Genomic DNA, 20,027 nt, shown 5'->3' with positions numbered 1-20,027 from the left:
GGATGCTCACTGAGGAAAGCTGCAGGTACCAAGTACTGGCCCAACAGAGACTACAGGCACCACAGGCACCAGATCCGTGGGACGGGACTACCCGAGGCCACCAGGGCTCAAATGATGCCAAGAACCGCAGGGACCAGATGTGGTGCAGAGGCTTTGTTTTCTACTCTGCTGGATTTCATTCATCTTGCTTTGGCCTAATCTTTCTTCGCTATGCTCCAATTCCTCCCTTTTGAAACAGGTTTGTTTACTCTGTGCTATTGTATGTTGGAAGTAACTTGTTTATTTTACAGGGCTCACGAATCAGAGATTGTCTTGAGTCTCAGAGCAAACTCTGAACTTAGACATTAAACTGTGGGGATTGGAGGAGAGAGGACAAAGACGACACTCAGGGATACACTAAGTGCATTTTGTATTATGAGGTAAACGATTTCAAATGCCAGACAGAATGTTATAAAGTGATGTCTTTGGGTGCTTAGTTGACAAGGAGTGGATTTGTAATAGTTAACTTGAAAGAAGAAATAGCTAGGGTATTAATGAAGTTCACCCCTGAGTATGTCTTAAGGGTTGTTTTGGGGGGTGGGGATCACGATACAACTCACCCTAAATATGGGCCACACTATTTCCAGAGCTGGAGTCTGGACTAAATAAAAAGGAAAACAGTGGAGGCCAGTCCCAGCGCTCATCTCTCGGCTTCCTCCTTCCGGTTGCTCCTTGCCAGGGATTTTGTGACAGTATTGACAAAGTGACTAACCACGCCCCCGGGACGTAGCCCTCACCTCAGGAGCTCTTGTGCATTTTAACCAGCCCTTCCTCCGTGCCGTCTTAGGGACCTAGGAGATGTCTGACTGTACGATGCTTTAATCTGCACACTCCTGCTGCTGGATGAGGTAAGTTCGTGGTGTTTCTGCTCAACTGATGGACAACCCTGGTTTTGTCTCACCTCAGCACTGAACCCCCTCACAGCCAAATTAGCATCAGCTCAGTTTCAAACAGATTAGGAGGTCATCAACTTCACAAATGGATGACCTATTCAAACAACAGAAAGACTGAGACACCCCAGAACTAACACCCTGCCCCTAAAGCCCACTTTGTCTTCACACAGGACACCTACTAGAGCAGGCAACATGGAGCAGCATGGGGCACATGCTGGAGAGTGAGCTATCAGGACCTACAAGTGTCCAGCAACTGACTTCTCTGTCTGTGACCGAGTGGCCCCACTAGACAGACTGTCAATAGTGAGTGACAGATGCAGTCTCCAAATACAGTGTTTAACAGAAGCCAAGAGACAGAATACCAAACTATATTTACTGTTTACAGTAGTAAAGGACAACAAATAATGTACAAACTGGTGAATAAACACAACAGAGCCAACAGACATCCCACCCAAGCCCACGCAGCAAAACAGGCAACACGAACATTTTCCTCAGGATTTGAAGCAAGCGAGAGATGGTAGGTCAGTGTCAGGTGACTATAAAAGGCAGAGATGGTCATCAAGCAGCAATGGGTCCTTACAGAAGGATGGCAGGCAGAACTATGAACATTTAACTGGTAGAGACCCCACAATGCAGGACTGACGTCACCCACTGATGCATCATTTTAATACACATTTGTAAAGCGGCAGAGCACAATCCATGAGAGTGAGGTCACCTTCCCCTGGCTTTCTTTTGCAACCACACTTTAGAGCAAGTCTCTTACACAACATCACTGTAAACTTGATACTTAACCAATTACCTTCTTAAACAGAAACCATAATTATGTATCGGAACCAAGTACTAGAAAAAAATCTGAGGCCACATTCAATTTCCAAATGAGACAGGGCAATTACTTTCTTCTACATCATGAAAAGGGAAGAGAGTGGGTTTCACTGTACCAGCCTTGCCCAGGTACCCACTACCAGATACCAAGTAGAAAGGGGCGTGTGCAGGAGTAGTTGGGCCACAGTACTTAAGGACTCCTTACATTTTTAAAAAGCATTGGTCTTTTCCCTTGAACTTCACCATATGTTTAACAAAGCCCAAATTTATAGTATTTCACATTTTAATATTCTTTGCCTACAACAAATAGGTGGAATTCTGTCCCTCTCCCATCTCAACATCCCATAGGCACACCCACTGGGGAATGTGACCACAAGCTCTCTATTTGATTAGGACAAGTCAAACCAGAGGTCACAGTTGGGCCACAGGCTGAGTCTACATCCAGCCCCAAGTTTGGGGGGGAAAGTACTTTAGGGATGGGAGGAAACAGAAACAAAAACAAAAACAAATCCCAAAACCTCACATCTCATTTCCCTAAACCAAACACTCGTGTTGGCCAAGTTACAAAATACTCGCGTCCCTGCATTATGGTCTGTAGTTCACTCCAAGCGGTGACTCTGGCTTCTGCTGACTCTTCTGTGATTGGCGTGGCTGCATGGTCACCATTCAATAGCAAATGTCAGGACAATGGTTGGGTGTGGGGATGGTCCCTCGGGGAGCTGTTCCTCCCGTCTGCTGCTGGAATACGTCAATGGTGTCCTCATCCTCCATCTCCAGCTGTCCAAGTTGCCAAGGCAGGCCCAGGCAGAGGGGACAGGAAATGTCAGAGGTGAATACACAATGATACCATGCTCCCAAACAGCTTCCCCTAGACACAGCCCAGTCACCTGCATGCAGCATGCAGGGGAAAAGGGTCACTGGTGGGGTCACAGTAACTACTTATCCACCCGACTGCTGACAAGATTTATAGAAGAATAATCACAGCTAAGAACTGAGGGAAAAACGGGGTCATTAAAAACAGAATCATCAGCCCACAGAATACACTATGTGTTCTTATAATGGCTATTGTATATATCACAATGTCAGCATTAAAGTGTTTTTATATACTTTTAATTAAGGGCTCTCACATGAACTCAGATCACCAGGCTTGGTGACCAGCATCTCACCCACTAAGCCATCTCGCCAGCCCAGCATTTGTAGATAAACATTTGACATTCACAAAAACCTTGCCTATTATGTATTCATCTTTTATTTTTATGTGTCTGTTTGTGTGGTTGTGTGAGCTTATGTGCCCCACCCACATGCATGGAGGACTCTACAGAGCAGAAGAGGACATCATAGCCCCTGGAACTGAGTTACAGCTGTGAGCTGCCCTGTGGGTGCTGGGAATTGAACCCAGGTCCTCTGGGAGACCAGCCAGGGCTCTTAACCCCTAAACTACCTCTCCAGCCCCACCCCCCCAAAAAGAAAAAACATTTGGTCTTTTTTTTTGAGATATGGCTCTCTCTATAGCCCTGGCTGCCCTAGAACAGGCTCTGTAGACCAGGCTGGCCTTGAACTCACAAATCTGCATGCCTCTGCCTCCTGAGTGCTACGATTAAAGTCCTGCATCACTAATGCCAAGCCCCCCAAATTTTTTTTAATTTATTTTTATGTGCATGTATATCTACATACCACATGTGTGTCTGATGCCCAGAGTCCAGAAGAGGGCATCAGATTCCCTGGAACTAGAGTTACAGGCAGTTGTGAACAGTCATGTGGGTGCTGGGAATCAAGCCCGGGTCTTCTGAAAGAGCAGCCTGTATTCTTAACTGATGAACTATCTCTCCAGTCCCCACAAAAATATTTCTAATTAAAAATTTTAAAAATAAGACAAGTACCTAGGTTCTGACTCCAGTTCCAACTCCAATAAAGAACAAGTGGTTGGCACTAAGCCCTCAGGACCCCAGGAGCTGTGGATTAGTGGGCAGCCATCAGCGATGGCCATGGCCTCCGAGGGTATGGGTCATACACCACAGCCAAGACATGTTTGCAGTCCCACTTCTTCATCTGAGAAACTAGTCTCTGAATGTCAGAACGTGAAGCCTAATCATCAGAATCACTGCAGAAACAAGCCCTTGCGTGTGCGCCTATCTTGTTCTCAAATGGTAGTGTTCCAACTGCGCAGACCTGGCACGCACGGCTACCTCATACCTGGGCTGGAGTGTCTGTTTCGTTGATTGGTTGTCCATCAAACCGGAATCGAATCTGCCTCATTGACAAGCCCTGGGGAAAAAGAAGGACATGCAGTAGATGTTCCCACACAACACAGATTAACCTGGAGATATCCAGAACCATTAGCATCTGCATATGCACACAACCCTGCTGAGTAGAAAAAGCCTTGGTGGCCCATAATCTACAGCATCTGCTGCCCCAAACAGACCCATTCAGAAGTCTCCATCCCATTCCGACACCTGGCCTGCCCTAATTCTGCCCTCCCTTCCTCTCAGAGGCTAAACTAAGCTAAACCCCCAGAACTTCTGTGCTGCAGCACCGTTTCCTCCTCCGGAAAGTTCCCAGAGAGAAATGGGTCAGGTGACCATGAGGGCCACAATCAGGAAGGCTGTGAGGAGCACAGCAGAAAGGCCGTTTCGATCCTGAAAGGAAGGCAGCAGTCTGCCTTGGCCTGTCTCGGGAGCAGGTGAATAACCCCCGACAGAAATACTTCCCTATTTCAGCAGCTCTGGTGTCCTGGAACAGACAGACGGATAAACTGAGACTGTCTACTCAACCCTGGAGCCTCCGTGAAACACCATGAATGCAAAGGCAAGGCCTCACGAAGAACCGGTAGACAACTGGTCTCTGCAGCCAGGAGCCTAAGGACCCTGGAGTCTCAAATGACTAGAACCTCCCCCACCCCCCACTCCACCCCACCCCCAGGCCTGGGGAAGCTGCTGAACTTTTTGAAAGTTCACATGCAGAGGCTAAAGAGATGGCTCAAAGGTCAAGTGCACTTGATGCTCTTACAGAGGACCAGGTTCAATTCTCAGCACCCACATGCAGCTTATAATCACCTGTAATTCCAGTTCCAGAGGATTCAATGTCCTCTTTTGGTCTTTGTAAACATCAATCATGCATATGGTACACAGACATACACGCAGGCAAAAACACCCATACATATCAAATTTTGAAAAAATGAAAAAAGAGTTCACATGTAAATCTCCAAGGGTTCAAAGTCCCCCACAACCCTCAGAGGCCAGTAAGTATCTCTCCCACATCAGGACTTTCTAGAGATATGGACTCAGAGCTCTGTCAAGACCCGTATGGTGCTGGATGGTGGTGGCGCATGCCTTTAATCCCAGCATTTGAAGGCAGAAGCAGGCAGATCACTGTGAGTTTCAGGCCAGCCTGTTTTACAGAGTTCCAGGATAGCCAGGGCTACACAGAGAAACCCTGTCTCAAAAGCAAAAAACAAAACAAAACAACAACAACAACAAAAACAAAAAAACAAAAAGACACATAAGCAAATGGATGTTCAGGACAGGCTAATAAAAGCCAGCATCTCCCATGTGCCTCAGAGACCCCTGTCTTCCAGCTGCACTCCCAAGTGCTGGGTGGAGCCTAGAGGTATTCTTTCCTAGGAAACCTAGTGCCTTTCAGATCAGCATCTGGGACCCTCCAGAGCCCCTACTTCTAACATACCATCCAACACACAGCACTTCTCTCTCCTGCAGTGGTTCATGCTTCTCTCTTAAATACAAGCAGGAAAGACTCAAATATGTGAAAACAGACCAGGGGAAGAAGAAAGCACCATGTGTTACAGAAATGACATGCCTTCCCAGCATGATTTCTCACACTTAGAGATAAGGAAAAAGCTCTTTAATAAGGTAGTGTGTGTCTGGTTTAATGCCTCAGATAGAAGATTTTACTAACTTTTATACAGCCGAGGCTTATGGATTCCACATATGATGTCATCCTTAAATCTCTTCCAGGTCTCGGCCCCAGGTTCCACTTTGAACAATGTTCACAGAGACAGGAGACTCAGGTCTGGCCATTTAGGCAGATGTGAGGTTTACACAGCAAAGGTATTGCATATTGCCAGAATTATTTTAAGTACGCCAGTGGGGTTTTTGGGGTTCTCTTTCAAATAGTTGTTACCTGGGGTAGTTTTGTCCACTTGACAGATTATGCACTTCTCGGTGAGAGAACCGGGGGCTTTACAGCAGACTAAGACTTAACACTGGTTTTGAGCCTGTCCTGTCCCCTTGTGCTGCACTGTTCGAAGCATGTTATTTGATATGGGGATGGGTCTCAGAGCTGGTTGTAGGTCAGGGCTGTCTCCTTTGTTGTGGGACTAGAGCCTAATGGTCAATCCTGATGGATACACATTTACATCCCAGCATCCTAAACCTACCTTCTCTCTAACAGGCCTGGTTAGAGTACTCCTTACCTCTGGGGGATTTGGGAGGCAGTGCTCCTTCAGCTGAATTCTACTTTGTGTGATGTCATGGCTCCTAAGCAAACCTATTAGTAAAGCATCAATTCTACTATTTGAGTTTCTTCAATATCATGAGGCAGAAAAAAGGAAGGGGCCGGAGCAGTTAAAGTACATGTACACTTCAAGCTTCGGGGAAGGTTAAAAAAACATACTTATGCATGCATATGCATAAACACACACACACACACACACACACACACACACACACACACACACACCAAGAAAACACTAGAAAGTTGCTACTAGGGGAAAAAAAGAAACACAAAAAAGGAAAAGACAAAACTTCTGGAAACTAAAAATCATGGTGAGCAAGACTGGCCTATAAAGTGGGAAGATAAAGAAAGGGCAAACTGAAAAGGGGCAGCCACAGCAAAACCCAGTCAGTGCAAAAGGAGGAAGTTGGCCAGAGGCAAGCACGCAGAGTGGCTGACTGCAGGAGCACTGTGTACTCCAAACATGAGACAGAGCAGAGGCACAGCAGCGAGGACAGTTAGAGTCAGGTTTAGTTAGAGTCGAGTTTACAAATGCAAAGGGTCCAGAAAGCACCTCCCCAGAGGGTAACAATCACCTCCAGAGCCCCTGCTGAGATCTCACATCAGAGAGCCAGAATGTCACCAACACTCCAAAACACAGGACAGTGAATTATGACAACATCCAAAATAGTGCACCTCAGCCTAGAATACTGCAGCCAGATATGCAAGTTCCTATCAGATACAAGAGCTGATGCTCCATGCAAAAAGGGAGAATTAACACAAAAAAAAAAGCAGAAAGGAGACAAAGGAAGTTTCCAGAAGGACTCTCAAAGGCTATGTGGGATGGCAGTGGCTCAGGTGGGGCCAGCAGGAGGCTCCAAAACACTGAGGTAGCAGATCCAGTGTGTGCCCCCCCAAATGTGGGGTCTCAGCAGAAGACCGGGGTGCAATAGAAACACACAAGAGCAAGCGGACTGCGCACAGCACAGGCCAGGAAGGGCCCTGCACGCACACGGCACCTGCACTGACCCAGCCGGGAGGGCTTAAGGGGGACAGTGTCAGCACAAAGTTCTGTCCCTTCAGATGTTCTTCACCTTTCACAGGTGAGAGAGCACCTAAGGTCAAAGCCTAGAAGACGGGAAGGCAAGTGCTCTACCTGCAGGGCTCGAGAGGCAGGAAAGGAGAATTCACGGCACTGCCTTGCAGAGTACTCCTAACAAAATTCCAAGGCGGGAACTGAGCAAGTCAGGGCAGGGAGATAAAAGGGCAGCAAACAGCTGGGTCTGCAAGCACTTAAGGGCAACCTTGAACCACCATGCTGAGATGCCCCTGCCCACGCCAAAGGGCAAGACCCCCTATGACAGCCACCAGATGGCAGGGCTCAGCCAGGAACCGGCACCTAGGTCTGTGTGTAACAAGCCAGGCAGCCACTGCGGCAGAAGGCAGAGGAGCAAGAGCAGGAGTCCAAGGCCTCCCAGGCGGCTGGAATGTACCCACCTGCCAAAAGGTCCTTAGTAAGAATGAACTAGGTGGATGGGCCCAGGCATAATGTGTGCAAGAGGCATAAGTTCACAATGACATCAACAATGGCGAGCAGAAATGACCAACCAGCTGGTCACTGTTGGGGACAAAGGTCAGTCAGCACGCTACTTTGAAATGGTAATGAAGGGACAAGATCAAGTGTTTCCTCTCTTTCCAAAGGAAGACAGAAAATCAAACTGCCAATGAGGACTACATACACAAGCATAACTGGAAGGAAATCAGAGGGAGGACTTCGAACCAGCACCATATCTGCACACACCACAGGGCATTACCACCAGACCCACGTGCTGGCTGATGGGACTGGACCATCACCGTGATGAGGTCTATCAGGAGGCAAATCCACACTGGAGTCTACTCAAGCCTTAAACTCCACCCTTCCGTTTGTAGGAACCCGGGAGAAGACACACTATGAGGGACATGCAGATAGCAAGACCCAGGGCAGCAAGGGCAAGTCTGCAACACAAGCAGCCCCCGCAGGACTCGTTCAGGGAGGGAGGCCGTGAGCACGCACAGGGCTCTGCCTACCTGCCTCTCGCAGTAGGCCTTCATCAGCTTGCTCAGCGGAGTGTGCCTCTTGATCTTGAACTGCACCACTGAGCCATCCTGCCCCGCCACTTTGAGGTTGATGTGGTCATTCTCTGTCTTCACTCCCTCCTGTAAGACGCGGGAACTGGGTCTCAAAAGCCAGCTCAGAATCACCGGGGCTTAAAGCACCAGTCTTTGGGTACTGGTGATTGTTTCAAGTCATCAAAACCAACCTACTTCTTACAGTTCCCCCAGCAGCCCACAGTGACTCGTGTGACTGGCTTATTTTTACAGAATTTATTTTTAACCTACATTTGTTAAGCACCGAGAAAGAAACAGCCGTATAAAGCCAGTGTCCTCACAGACTACCAATTCAAAGACAAAAATCTACTCATTAAATCTAGGAAGCCAAAGGAAACCCATCTTTGTTTTAAAATGATCTATGAGGCTAGTAAAAACATGTCTGCAGGCTACACATGGCTCTGACTGGTAAGAAAAAAACCAAGGGTGGGAGACCAGAGGGACACTAGGAGGTTCTGAGGGGTTGTGGTCCCCCTGGACCCTCCAGGCTCAGACTGTGCTCTTCTGGGGCTGGGTATGGATCCAAGGAATATCATGTGCTCAGCCTGCACAAGGCCCTGGGTTCCATTCCCCATAGTGGATGAAAAATTCCTATTGAACAGTAGTTTTTATATAATCATGATATACACAAGCTGCTGGACAAAGTCAGTTACTTCTGTTGCCTGGAAACACACTTTGAATAAAAAGTTTATGTTATGGGCCAGCCACAGAGGCAACTTGGGGATGTTCATTCCGAAAAGGAACTACTTTTGTTGTTCAGGGCATTCATGACACACAGAATGTATCAAAAGCCCACAGGGACTTTTTTTTTTTTTTTTTTTTTTTGGTGGAGCTATGGATCGAACCCAGGGCCTTGCACTTGCTAGGCAAGCGCTCTACCACTGAGCTAAATCCCCAACCCCTGCTTTTTAACCTTTATTATTTTTTGAATGTGTATGAGTGTTTTGCCTGCATGTATGTCTATGCATAACATGCAAGCAGTGCCCATGGAGGCCAGAAGAGGGCGTCAGATCCTCTAGGACTGGAGTTATAGATGTTTGTTAGCAGTCATGTGGCTGCTGGGAACTGAACTGCGTTCTCTGAAAGAGCAGGACTGATTTGTTAAGGACATAGATCCTTGGTCCACTTGCAGATCAAGTCTTCTCCCTGTCAACACACCGGTTTTTCCCCACTGCTCGGCTGAGTAACTCCACTGAAGCACCCTACTTCCCTAGGATGTCCTCAGACACTTATTCCTGGAGAAAGGGAGAGGACAGTGTCAGGAAGGAACCTGACCTGCACTGGGTCCTAAAGGCCCTCGGGTAAGAGCTCTTTCCAGGTGAGAGGATCTTGCAAGGACCTGAGAGAACACCTGGGGCACACCATTCTCCCATTCCCTCCCCCTTTCGACTTCCCAGGACTCAGTCATAAGACACCAAGGACACAGCAGCACTGCTCAGAGCTTGGCTCCTGCTCCAGAGTGTGGGATCCACCACGAGAAAAAGTGAACAACTCCAGGCCCCAAGATGCACTGACTTCTATCAGGAAAAAAAAAAGTATGCTGTGGTCAAAACAGGCAGCAACCAGGACTTAAATAAACAGAAATGCCAGCAGAGGTGAAGAGGCCTGAGGCTCTCTCCCTCTAACAGCAGGACGGCTGGCACAGTCCAGGAGTTCTCTAATTACCAAATAAACTCAGAGTTAAGAAAAATGAGGCTTAGCATGATGACTGCTAACACCTGTAACCCAGCACTCCTGGGTGCAGGTCAAGGCCAGCTTGAGCTACACAGGGAGACCCTGTCTCAAAACAAAGGCTGGCCAGGTGTGGAGCACACTCCTTTAATCTCAGCATTCAGAAGGCAGAGGCTGGAGAGCTCTGTGAGTTCAAGACCAGCCTGGTCTACATTGAGACCTTGTCTTTAAAAAGGAGGGGGGGTGAAGGGGGAGAGGAAGTAGCTCACTGGCAGCGTACCTACCTAGCGTCCAAAAGTCCCTAGGTTAGATCACCAGCACTGCAAAATATAAATAAAAATATAACGCTCTGCCTCCACTAACCTAAGGAGGCACAAGTTGTGGTCTTTCCAATCCACACCAGGCATTCACTTCCTGCCCAACCTCATAACGAGGAAACCAACTACAAAATATAAAGTGTTTGCTCTTGGCCCAGGACTAACAGGTCATTCAACATCCATGATGGTGCAGGTAGCACCCAAGGCTGAGCTGGAATTAAAGGTAAGGGCCCCACAGGCAAGATGCTGCTGGGTTCAGCTGTTGACTTTACAGCAGGGCACCAAAGCATTCCAGTGGCTTGCCCTGCTCCTGGGGTCTCCCATCTGAATCAAGAGTGAAGAGTGATGGCCCACGCCTGTAATCCCAGCACTCGGGAGGCAGAGGCAGGCGGATCTCTGTGAGTTCGAGGCCAGCCTAGGCTACCAAGTGAGTTCCAGGAAAGGCGCAAAGCTACACAGAGAAACCCTGTCTCGAAAAAATAAATAAATAAATAAGAGAGTGGTCATCTCCAGGCCCAGGCCGGTGAACAGCACAGAATACCAGGCTCCAACGTTTATCTCCCAGCAGGGCAGGGGAGGTGGAAAAACTGTTTAACTAGGATTGGGCAACCCTGTCCTTTCCACGCACCAACTGCCGAGACTAAGTAAGGAGCCTGCCCCCGCAGGACCGCAGTGGAGTGGGAGAGCACCCGGCCCGACCAACAGGCCTAAGCTCGGAGCGGCCAGCTTTACTCCTGCACCGGGGCAGCTCTCAGAGCGCCCAGGGTCTCAGGCGCGGCCTCACGCGGGGACCTCTGCACACGGCACAAGAGGGAGGGCCACGTCCACGAGTGAGGACCGAGAGGGAAACCCGCTAACCAAGTACCACCAGCACCCCCGTGGGACAGCCAAGTTCCGGGTTCTCGGGCCGTGGGGCGTGGCTAGACTCGGGGCGTGACCACACCTGAGGCGGGGCTACACCGGGGGCGGAGCCCTGGCGTGGCGGGAGGCACGGCCGGGGTGGGGGGGGGATTGGGGGTGGGACTAAGGGGCAGGGCGGGGCCAGGGTGAAGCTCGGGGCGGGGTGCGACGCCGGTGGGGGAGGGGCGCGGGCCGTGGGGGGGAGGGGCGCGGAGGCCCGGGCGCGGGCCCGCGGGCCCTGTTTGCGCGCGGCCCGGCCTGCGTCCTGCGGACTCTGCAGCGGCCTGCGTTCCCGGGCTTACCTTGGGCTTCTCTTCCGACATGGTTGCGCGTCGGCGGCGACGGCGGGAAGCGCAGCGGGAACCGGTGGCACTGGAGCGGGCGAGTCACGCTCTCTGCCCCGCCGCTCTCCCGCCGCAACTGTCGCGGGGCCGCGCTTTATCCCTAAATCCCGGCGCGCCGGTTGGCCGCGCGGAGTCACGTGGCGGCGCGCGTGCACGAGGCGCGCGCCCTGCGCCTCGGGCGCGCGCTGGCCAGCCGCGATTCCGGACGGTTGGGAATGCGTCACGGGGCGGGTCTGGCGCCCGGGCGCGCGCAGAGCCCCGGGGACGCGCGACTCCAGGTCCCGGGCACCGAGACCCCCCCCACACCCCACCCCCACACCCCCCCGATGTGGGTTACAAGTCCGCGGGGCCGCGCAGGGCGCAAGGGCTGCGAGGCATGGGAGCACTGGGGGCGTGTGTGTTAGAACGGGGAGCCAAAGAAACGCTTTGGCCCAACCGACCCCAGTGTCTTCAAGCAACCTCTTCGCCACCCACGTTTGGCTACTTTTCCTGTTTGCAGGCTGCGTTTGGGGAAGAAAGGGGAAAGAAAATCAGGCTAACCCCTTCAGGTGGTCCAGGAAGACCAAAAAGAGGTTACCAGGCATCCTTGATGGGCCACACACTCCCCGGAACAGGCCTGTGGCCTTGAACTTGAATGTCACAGGGGGGCTCATGTCTGGAAAAGGCATCCTTTGAGGACACGCAGGAAGACTTCTGTTGGCCCAGAAAGTCAGAACATACTCCCGATTCATCTTTTCCCATCTGACCTTTCCAGGTGGGGTGGGTCAACCTCGACAAGGGCATTCCCAAGATGGCTCCGGGAGGTACCTGCCTCGCCCCCAGCCTTCTTAGTATCTACCCTTCTTCCTTACATGGTCCCAAAGTAACCACCAGGTGGCTGGGGTGGGTAATAGTGGCATGCACAGGAGGCCTCCCTTTTGACCTACTATTTGCCCAGTTTCTGGAGTGCTGTCGTAGACACTAATAACCCATTTTACACAGGGGGACACTAAGATACGCACAGGTTTGATAACATGCCCAAGGAGTCAGCTTGGTAATTACTGCAGGACACAGGACAAGTGGAGCACTAGCAGGGAGCACTGACTGGGTAGTCAAGAGCCCTCTGCTGTATCTTGGAATGTGTGTTCTTAGGATGCAGTCCACCTGCTCTCTGTGTCTATATGCCAACACCCTCAAAACAGACCAGTCGAGACTGCCAGTCACTCACAGTAGGCCCAAGAGGATGTTGGTGGCCATGTTCCAGAAACAGACAGCAGCCTCCAGAGAACTGGCAGTCTGGATTTGACAGAAGTATGTTCCTGTTTCAAGAAAGGGCCGGCAGACAAGTATCTCCATTTCCTGGTAACCCTGCAAAGCCAACAAGCCAGAAGTCTGTGAGCCCAGCTTTCCAGCCTCCTTCCCCTGTACACATGACCTTTCCCAGGAAGTCTGTCAAGGTCATTCCATAAAGATCCTTTTGGAATTTACCCCTCACCCCAACCAGACAAACCAACTTGGCCCCATTCCAAACCACGCCTCTCTCAGAAAGACCGCCAAAAATCCAGGCTCCTCCCCTCAAGCTGCTACCTGCTGAAGACTACACATACAAGGTATTTAAGCCCCTTCCTCAAGAATGGCCCTGTGAGCCCGGCGGTGGTGGCACGCCTTTAATCCCAGCACTCGGAGGCAGAGCCAGGCAGGTCTCTGTGAGTTTGAGGCCAGCCAGGTTTACAGAGCAAGATCCAGGACAGGCACCAAAAAAAAAAAAAAAAAAAAAAAAAAAAAAATGGCATGTGATTTCTCCTGCTGTTCCCTTCCCCTGCCTGCCTCACCTCTGGGGGCTCAAAAGTCACCTGGGAATGTTTGGCCCAATAAACCTGGTCTTTTTTTATTCAGTTTAATCTAGTTTACTGTGTTGATTGAGAAACCTATTATTGAGGTTTTAAAAAAAAAATAAAAATAAAAACAACCCTACCATCTGGGTGCTGAACCCAGGTAGAATTGAGTCTTCCCCACTAGTCCCCCTGCCACGTGAGAGGCCATTGTTCTTTTTATCCCCACCCCCTCTGCCAGACCAAATCGACTCTTGGACTTGGGTCAGTCACCCATTTCCAAGCAAAACGCCTATAGAGGTCTGGGACCTGAGTCTTTGGCCCAGAGGGTTCCTGCCAAGCCTCCACAGCACCAGGCAACCTGGCCTGTTTCTGGAGCAGCGACCAGCTCTGTCCCTGGGGTCCTTTGTACAGACTTCTCCACAAAGGCAACTCCCACACACTACACATCCTCAGCCCTAGGCTATAGTACTGGATGCATTTCTATAACATTCAGTCTCCGGAAAAAGGCTTGTAACCGGTAGCTGTAGGTCCAAGCCTGATTCTCAGTCACCCATGGGGTGTCTATTGCCAAATTTATCCAAATTGGGGCTCTCTGACAGCATATGTCCAAAACACCTGATTTCCTTGTGTTCTCGGGCCTGGCCTCAATATGCTCTTGATGACCAGTCAATATGGCCGCCAAGGGGAACTCTTGTCTTTAACATCCTTCATGATTTTGAAATTTTCTGCCGGCGTATGGACAAATGGTCTGAGCTTTCGTACATCCAGGGTTTGGGGGCTCTACGCTCCAGTCCCTCCCTCTGTACCCTAGGCTTTGTTGGCTAGGCTTCTGGCACCTCCAGCCAACCCCCACCCCCCTGTTTATCTGGGGACTGGGACCCTGAACTAGGTCACGGTTCATCTCCGCCCCTCCCTATTCTCTGTTGGTCCATCTACCCGTCCCCCAATAAACCTCTTGCCCTAACTCTGCTGTTCCTGCGGTAGCTGAGCATATCTCTGGAATGTCTGGTTCAGACTACATGTGAGGGACAGGAACTCAGGAAGCCAGCCTTGCTGAGGCAGTTGTTGAGGATCAAAGCACACCTTCCCTCCACTGATGGCTATGACTCAGGGCAGGTGGTGTTGAGACTGCAGTGTACCAGCAGTTCCAGTATGCCAGGCACCATAAAAGTGTTGCATTGCCGGGCGGTGGTGGCGCACGCCTGTAACCCCAGCACTTGGGAGGCAGAGCTAGTCCAGGCTCCAAAACTACAGAGAAACCCTGTCGGGGGGGGGGGGGGGGGGGGGGGGCAGGGGAAGAAGTATAGTAAGGCAAGAAGTACCACCTCCATATAGCTCAAGGTCTTGGGCGGGGCAAATACCACTAGAGTTGCATTACTGTGTGTAGGATGCAACCCTTTTTTCTTTTTCTTTTTTTTTTAAAGATTTATCTATTTATTATGTTTACAGAAGAGGGCGCCAGATCTCATTACAGACGGTTGTGAGCCACCATGTGGGTGCTGGGAATTGAACTCAGGACCTCTGGAAGAGCAGTCGGTGCTCTTAACCTCTGAGCCATCTCTCCAGCCCCAACCCTTTTTTTTTCTTTTTACTGTTTACAGGATACAAGCATTGACCTGTGTGGTTGGTAGCTGAGGGCATCTAATTGCCAAGTTATCGGAGTGCAACTGATCCGGGCATCTAAGTAGGCCACGGTATGAAACAGCAGCCTTGTGACCAGTTCACACACGCTGAAACCTACTGTTGGGAAAAGTGGATAACCGATAAAAGGAGACACTCCTGTGAGTAGTTTCCAAAGCCTGTTCTCAAGCTATCCAACTATTGGGGAAATGGAGAGATGGCTCCGCAGGTAACAGAACACACTGTTTTTCCAAAGGACCTGAGTTTGGTTCTCAGCACCCATGTCAGACAGCTCACTAGTGCTTATTACCCCAGCTCCAGGAGATCTGGCGCCCTCTTCTGGCCCCCAAGAGTACCACAGTCACACATGCTTATTCACACACAGATAAACACATACACACATTTAAAAAACAAAAACAAACACAAAAAACATTGGCCTAAGAAGGCCCCTTGGGCATTGACAAAACCTTAGCATGACTTTCATTACTTGAGAATAGTAGCTTGCCTGGCATAGAGCATCCCAGCCTGCCTTCATACAGCAGACCCAGACAGACAGCCCATAGTAAGTTGAGGTTGCACACACACACACACACACACACACACACACACACACACATACACACACATCTGGCCACATCCCCCCAAGGAGACAACAGAAAGCAAAGAACACTAGCCAGAGAAGAAGAACTGGGAAATCAGGAGTAGCATCACTGAATAGTAGGAGGATCATGGCTGAGGGACTTCACAAGGGAAGCCATAGGACTCTGGGGAAATCATAGGACTTTGGGATCACAGAGAAAGAGAGGAACACAGAGAGGTTGAAGCACCATGGATCAGTGCAAGTATGCACCCATTTAGGAGTTTCAGAGAGAGGAAACAGAACAAGGAGGCAGGACACAACTGAAGACACGTCTCTAGACTAAAGGAATATGTACAAATGGGACACGTCCTTGAGTACCAAACAGCCAGAGAAGAAGGCTGACGCTGAGGTATTCGGTGTAAGGATGGATGCCAACAGTTCCTTTATGTGAAGGACACCCTGCGGCCTCCAACACCTGCTGGACATGGTGGTGCACACCAGTGATCCCAGCACATGGGGTGGAGCCAGGTAGATCATGAGTTTGAAGGCCAGCCTGCACTATAGAGAGTCCATATCTCAAACTAAATTAGAGAAAAAAAAAAATGTTAGCTGGGCGGTGGTAGCTCACACCTTTAATCCCAGCACTCAGGAGGCAGAGGCAGACGGATCTCTGTGAGTTTGAGGCCAGCCTGGGCTTCAGAGTTCCAGGAAAGGCGCCAAAGCTACACAGAGAAACCCTGTCTCAAAAAAAAAAAATTGTTTTTCTTTATAGCTTTGGCTGTCCTGAAAGAAAGAAAAGATGCTACCTTGTCTTCCCCACAACGATGGACTGGAACCGAGAACCCAAACAAACCCTTCTTTGCTTAAGTTGCCTTCATCAGGGCACTTTAGCACAGCACCATGAGAGGAAACTCGGACAATCCTGGAGGATCAAGAGCTGTAACTTAGGAAAAAGGCTGGGTAGCTGTGCGCACAGTCTTCACAGCCCCAAGACCAGCCCAGGCAGTCCAGCTGCAATTTGGGCAAAGCTTGCGTGTCTTGCTTCCCACTAACCTAAAACAGAAAGATCTGGGCAGAGACACCATGTAGAGATTCTGTGTCATGTTGCATGAATCCTAAATGGTCTTATAATAAAAACCCAGAGCCAGGTATCAGGGTGAAAAGTGAAAGATCAGATAAGCAGAGCAAGCCACCTCTTAACTCACCAACTCCTCAGTCTGCAAGAGCCTGGAAAGACCTGAGTTCCTGTCTCCTCCCACCTTATATTCCTTTCCCTGCCCAGCCATATCACTTCCTGTCTCAACCTTCCTAGTGCTGGGATTAAAGGTGTGTGATCCCAAGTGCTGGAGTTAAAGGTTTGTGCCACCACTGCCTGGATGATTCTCTTTTAGACTGGATTACTCTCGTGTAGCCCAGTATGGCCTTGAACTCACAGAGACCCAGACAGATCTCTGCCTTTGCCTCCTGAGTGCTAGGATTAAAGGCCTGTGCCACCACTGCCGGACCTCTATGGCTAACTCTGTGGTTAGCTCTATCCTCTGATCTTCAGGCAAGCTTTTATTTCTTAGATTACAAGCAATATATCACCACAGTGCAAGGACTCCACTTAGCGGATGTGTTCTTGTTCACAGCATCCAGAACTAAAGTTTACATGGAAAATCACATGATCCAGTCCAGGAAACATATCCACGAGAAATAAACCCACAGAAGAGGGTGTGGACTTGACCAGACAGACTGGAAAGTAGCTTGTGATTAATATGCCCAGGAAGTGAATTTGAGACAGAAACTTTGAAGTGGAACGCGTATTTCAGAATCCAGTTGAAAGTCCAAAGCAAAAATTAAACTTGAATTCACTGGATGAGCTTAAGAAGAGGTTAGATCCAGTGGAAGAGATGATTAGTGAACAGGAAGATATGGCAGAAGGAAATCTTCAGAGAGCAGCAGGAAGACCTGAACATAGTGAGAGGCCTGTGACATGAGTCTGTAGCACAGGTCTAAGTTTGGTGAAATAAGCCCCTGGGGTCGAGGAAATAATGTGCAAGAAGGAATATTTGGCTGGGTGGTGGCCCACACCTTTAATCTCAGCACTCGGGAGTCAGAGGCAGGCGGATCTCTTGAGTTTGAAGCCAACCTGGTCTGAAGAGCAAGTTCCAGGATGGCCGGGGTTACACAGAGAAATCCTGTCTCAAAAAAAAAAAAAAAAAAAAGCCAGGCGGTTGTGGCGCACGCCTGTAATCCCAGCACTCGGGAGGCAGAGGAAGGTGGATCTCTGTGAGTTTGAGGCCAGCCTGGGCTACAGAGTGAGTTCCAGGACAGGCTCCAAAGCTACAGAGAAACCCTGTCTCGAAAAACCAAAAAGAGAGAGAGAGAGAGAGAGAGAGAGAGAGAGAGAGAGAGAGAGAGAGAGAGAAACTACGATTGCAGAGAAAGCATCCATCCAATAGGAAAGCCTCTTCCCCTCACCCACCCAACAGCTCTATTAGAAGAGCCCGGCCATGGCCCAACAGCTGAGGTGTCCTCTGCTCACAAAGCAAGGCAAGGCTGTGCATCCGGAGGAAATAAAGGACTTCCACCTGACTTTTCAACACAAACGATGGAGAGTAACATCTCAGAGTGCGGGGAAACTGCCCAGGGAGAAGCTTCTACCAGCAAAAGCGCTGTACACAGCAGTGGCTGGAGTGGCTTCGGGAAGGTGCAAGAATTCACTGTCATGAGCATACGCTAAAGGAAAATTGATGACAGGATTTCTTCAGCAGGGGAAGCCTAGGAGTACAGGAAGGAGCCCGCACCACGGAGGGTACTTTTGAAGGGACATGACAATGACATGCACAAGAGTGGCCATGTCAGGAGTCCTAAACAAAAGCAGAATTCAAGTCAGCCAAGACCTACCCGAAGCAGGGGCAACTGAGGTTCCTGTGGTGTGGGAAGCAGTGAAGGGTAGGGCAGATAAGTTCCTGGTCATCTTCAGAAATCCAAATACTCAAAAGAGCTCAGCGAAAGGGTCATCAAAAGGCCATGTGATGGCCTAGCAAGTAAAGGTGTTTGCCCTACAAACTTGACAGCCTGGGCTTGATCCCTGGAACCCATGACAGAAGGACAGAACTGACTCCTAAAAGTTGTCTTCTGATCACCATGGTGTATGCATACCCATACACGACACACACATCTCTCTCTCTCTCTCTCTCTCTCTCTCTCTCTCTCTCTCTCTCTCTCTCTCTCTCTCTCACACACACACACACACACACACACACACACACACACACACACACACACTCCATTAACAATATACTGCCGAAAGCACAAATGGAACTCATGACTGAGAAAATTAGGCAAGACCTGTGTGTTGGGTCGGCTGCAAAAAATCTGGAGTCATCACTCTTACCCAGAAGGGCAAGTTTTTGTGAGGTATTTCCTGACCTAAATAGATAGCAAGTAAAACTTATATTTAATGCTTTACATCTGGTGTACACTGTAAAAAAAAAAAAAAATGCAGTCACTGAGATTGACATCCCAGATAATCACATGCAGTGGGCAGAAGAATGGAGAGTGGGAGAGGCATGGAGAGAAGCAAGCCACAGCCCTGGTCTGGCTCAAGATGTAAACCCAGATCTAGATATTAGACAGGTGCTAAGAGAATAATAGGTGTTTAAATACATAAAATATTTGTTATGAATATGCTTTGCTGTGTCAATATTTAGTTTCAATGAAGAGTTTGGCAGAAAAAAAAAAATGTAGGATCAGCTCAAGAAAATTAGCAACGGCTTTCAAGCCACTAGGGAATAGTAGTGGTACACACAAACTCAATCCATTTAACTAGTTTGTAGAAACCATATAAGGGAGTTCTGGAAGTCACAGCATGAGGTGTTTCCACAGCGTTGACATGAACTGCAGCTCCCCAGCCTTCATGTGTCCATGGTGTGAAGTGATTACCATCCATGCTGCTTACAGACATGGAAAAGATGATGCAAACACCGGGTGGTCCTACCAAGGGGAAGCACCAATGATTTGCAGAGCCAGGGCTGTCTATCCCACCACAGAGTTGGGATCAGCAGGGTGGTCAGCCAGCTGGAACCCAAACACAGGCCAGACATAAGCACCACTCACAGCAGACCAAAAAAAGAAAAGAAAAAGGAAGAGGTAGGTCTGAGCTAAAGGCTAAGCAGTTTAAATAATATGAAAGTCTGTGTGTTTATTTTATAAATGGGTTGTTGGACTAATAGGGCTTGGCGGGGGCTGGAGAGAAGCTCTCCAACTACAGGGTTTTCCATGAAAGCAGGCTAGAAGACTTGACCAGATAAAGTATTCGGCAGATCTGATGCCAGTACATGCAGCCCTGGGAGCTGAGCACGCCATGCAGACACCACCTATATGTTGCACCCCCTGCATATACCATCGTGGGGCACTCACTGGAAAAACTGGACTGGGCAGTG

At 49.5% G+C, this 20,027-nt stretch overlaps 1 protein-coding gene across 1 annotated transcript; it reads right to left on the bottom strand.

The window, feature by feature from the left end:
• Positions 1 to 1,284: 1,284 nt before the first annotated feature.
• On the bottom strand, positions 1,285 to 11,713 carry Sumo3 (small ubiquitin like modifier 3). Its single transcript, XM_036168353.1, has 4 exons — positions 11,542 to 11,713; positions 8,271 to 8,399; positions 3,948 to 4,019; positions 1,285 to 2,531 (listed from the first exon to the last, which is right to left on the bottom strand). The coding sequence occupies exons 1-4, from the start codon at positions 11,560 to 11,562 to the stop codon at positions 2,421 to 2,423; spliced, it is 333 nt and encodes a 110-aa protein (XP_036024246.1). The 5' UTR covers positions 11,563 to 11,713; the 3' UTR covers positions 1,285 to 2,420.
• Positions 11,714 to 20,027: the final 8,314 nt, after the last annotated feature.

Source organism: Onychomys torridus, chromosome 18 (genome assembly GCF_903995425.1).
Source record: "Onychomys torridus chromosome 18, mOncTor1.1, whole genome shotgun sequence".
NCBI lineage: Eukaryota > Metazoa > Chordata > Mammalia > Rodentia > Cricetidae > Onychomys > Onychomys torridus.
Note: the sequence above shows the minus strand (reverse complement) of the source record. Positions and strands in the feature narration are given on the sequence as shown.

Excerpts from the sequence above, each read along its gene's own strand:
- Sumo3 (XM_036168353.1), bottom strand. The coding sequence starts at position 11,562 with ATGTCGGAAGAGAAGCCCAAG. Across the intron at positions 4,020-8,270 it reads AGGCCTACTGCGAGAGGCAG|GGCTTGTCAATGAGGCAGAT; the intron begins GTAGGCAGAGCC and ends CTTTTTCCCCAG. Across the intron at positions 2,532-3,947 it reads AAACAGACACTCCAGCCCAG|CTGGAGATGGAGGATGAGGA; the intron begins GTATGAGGTAGC and ends CAACTTGGACAG.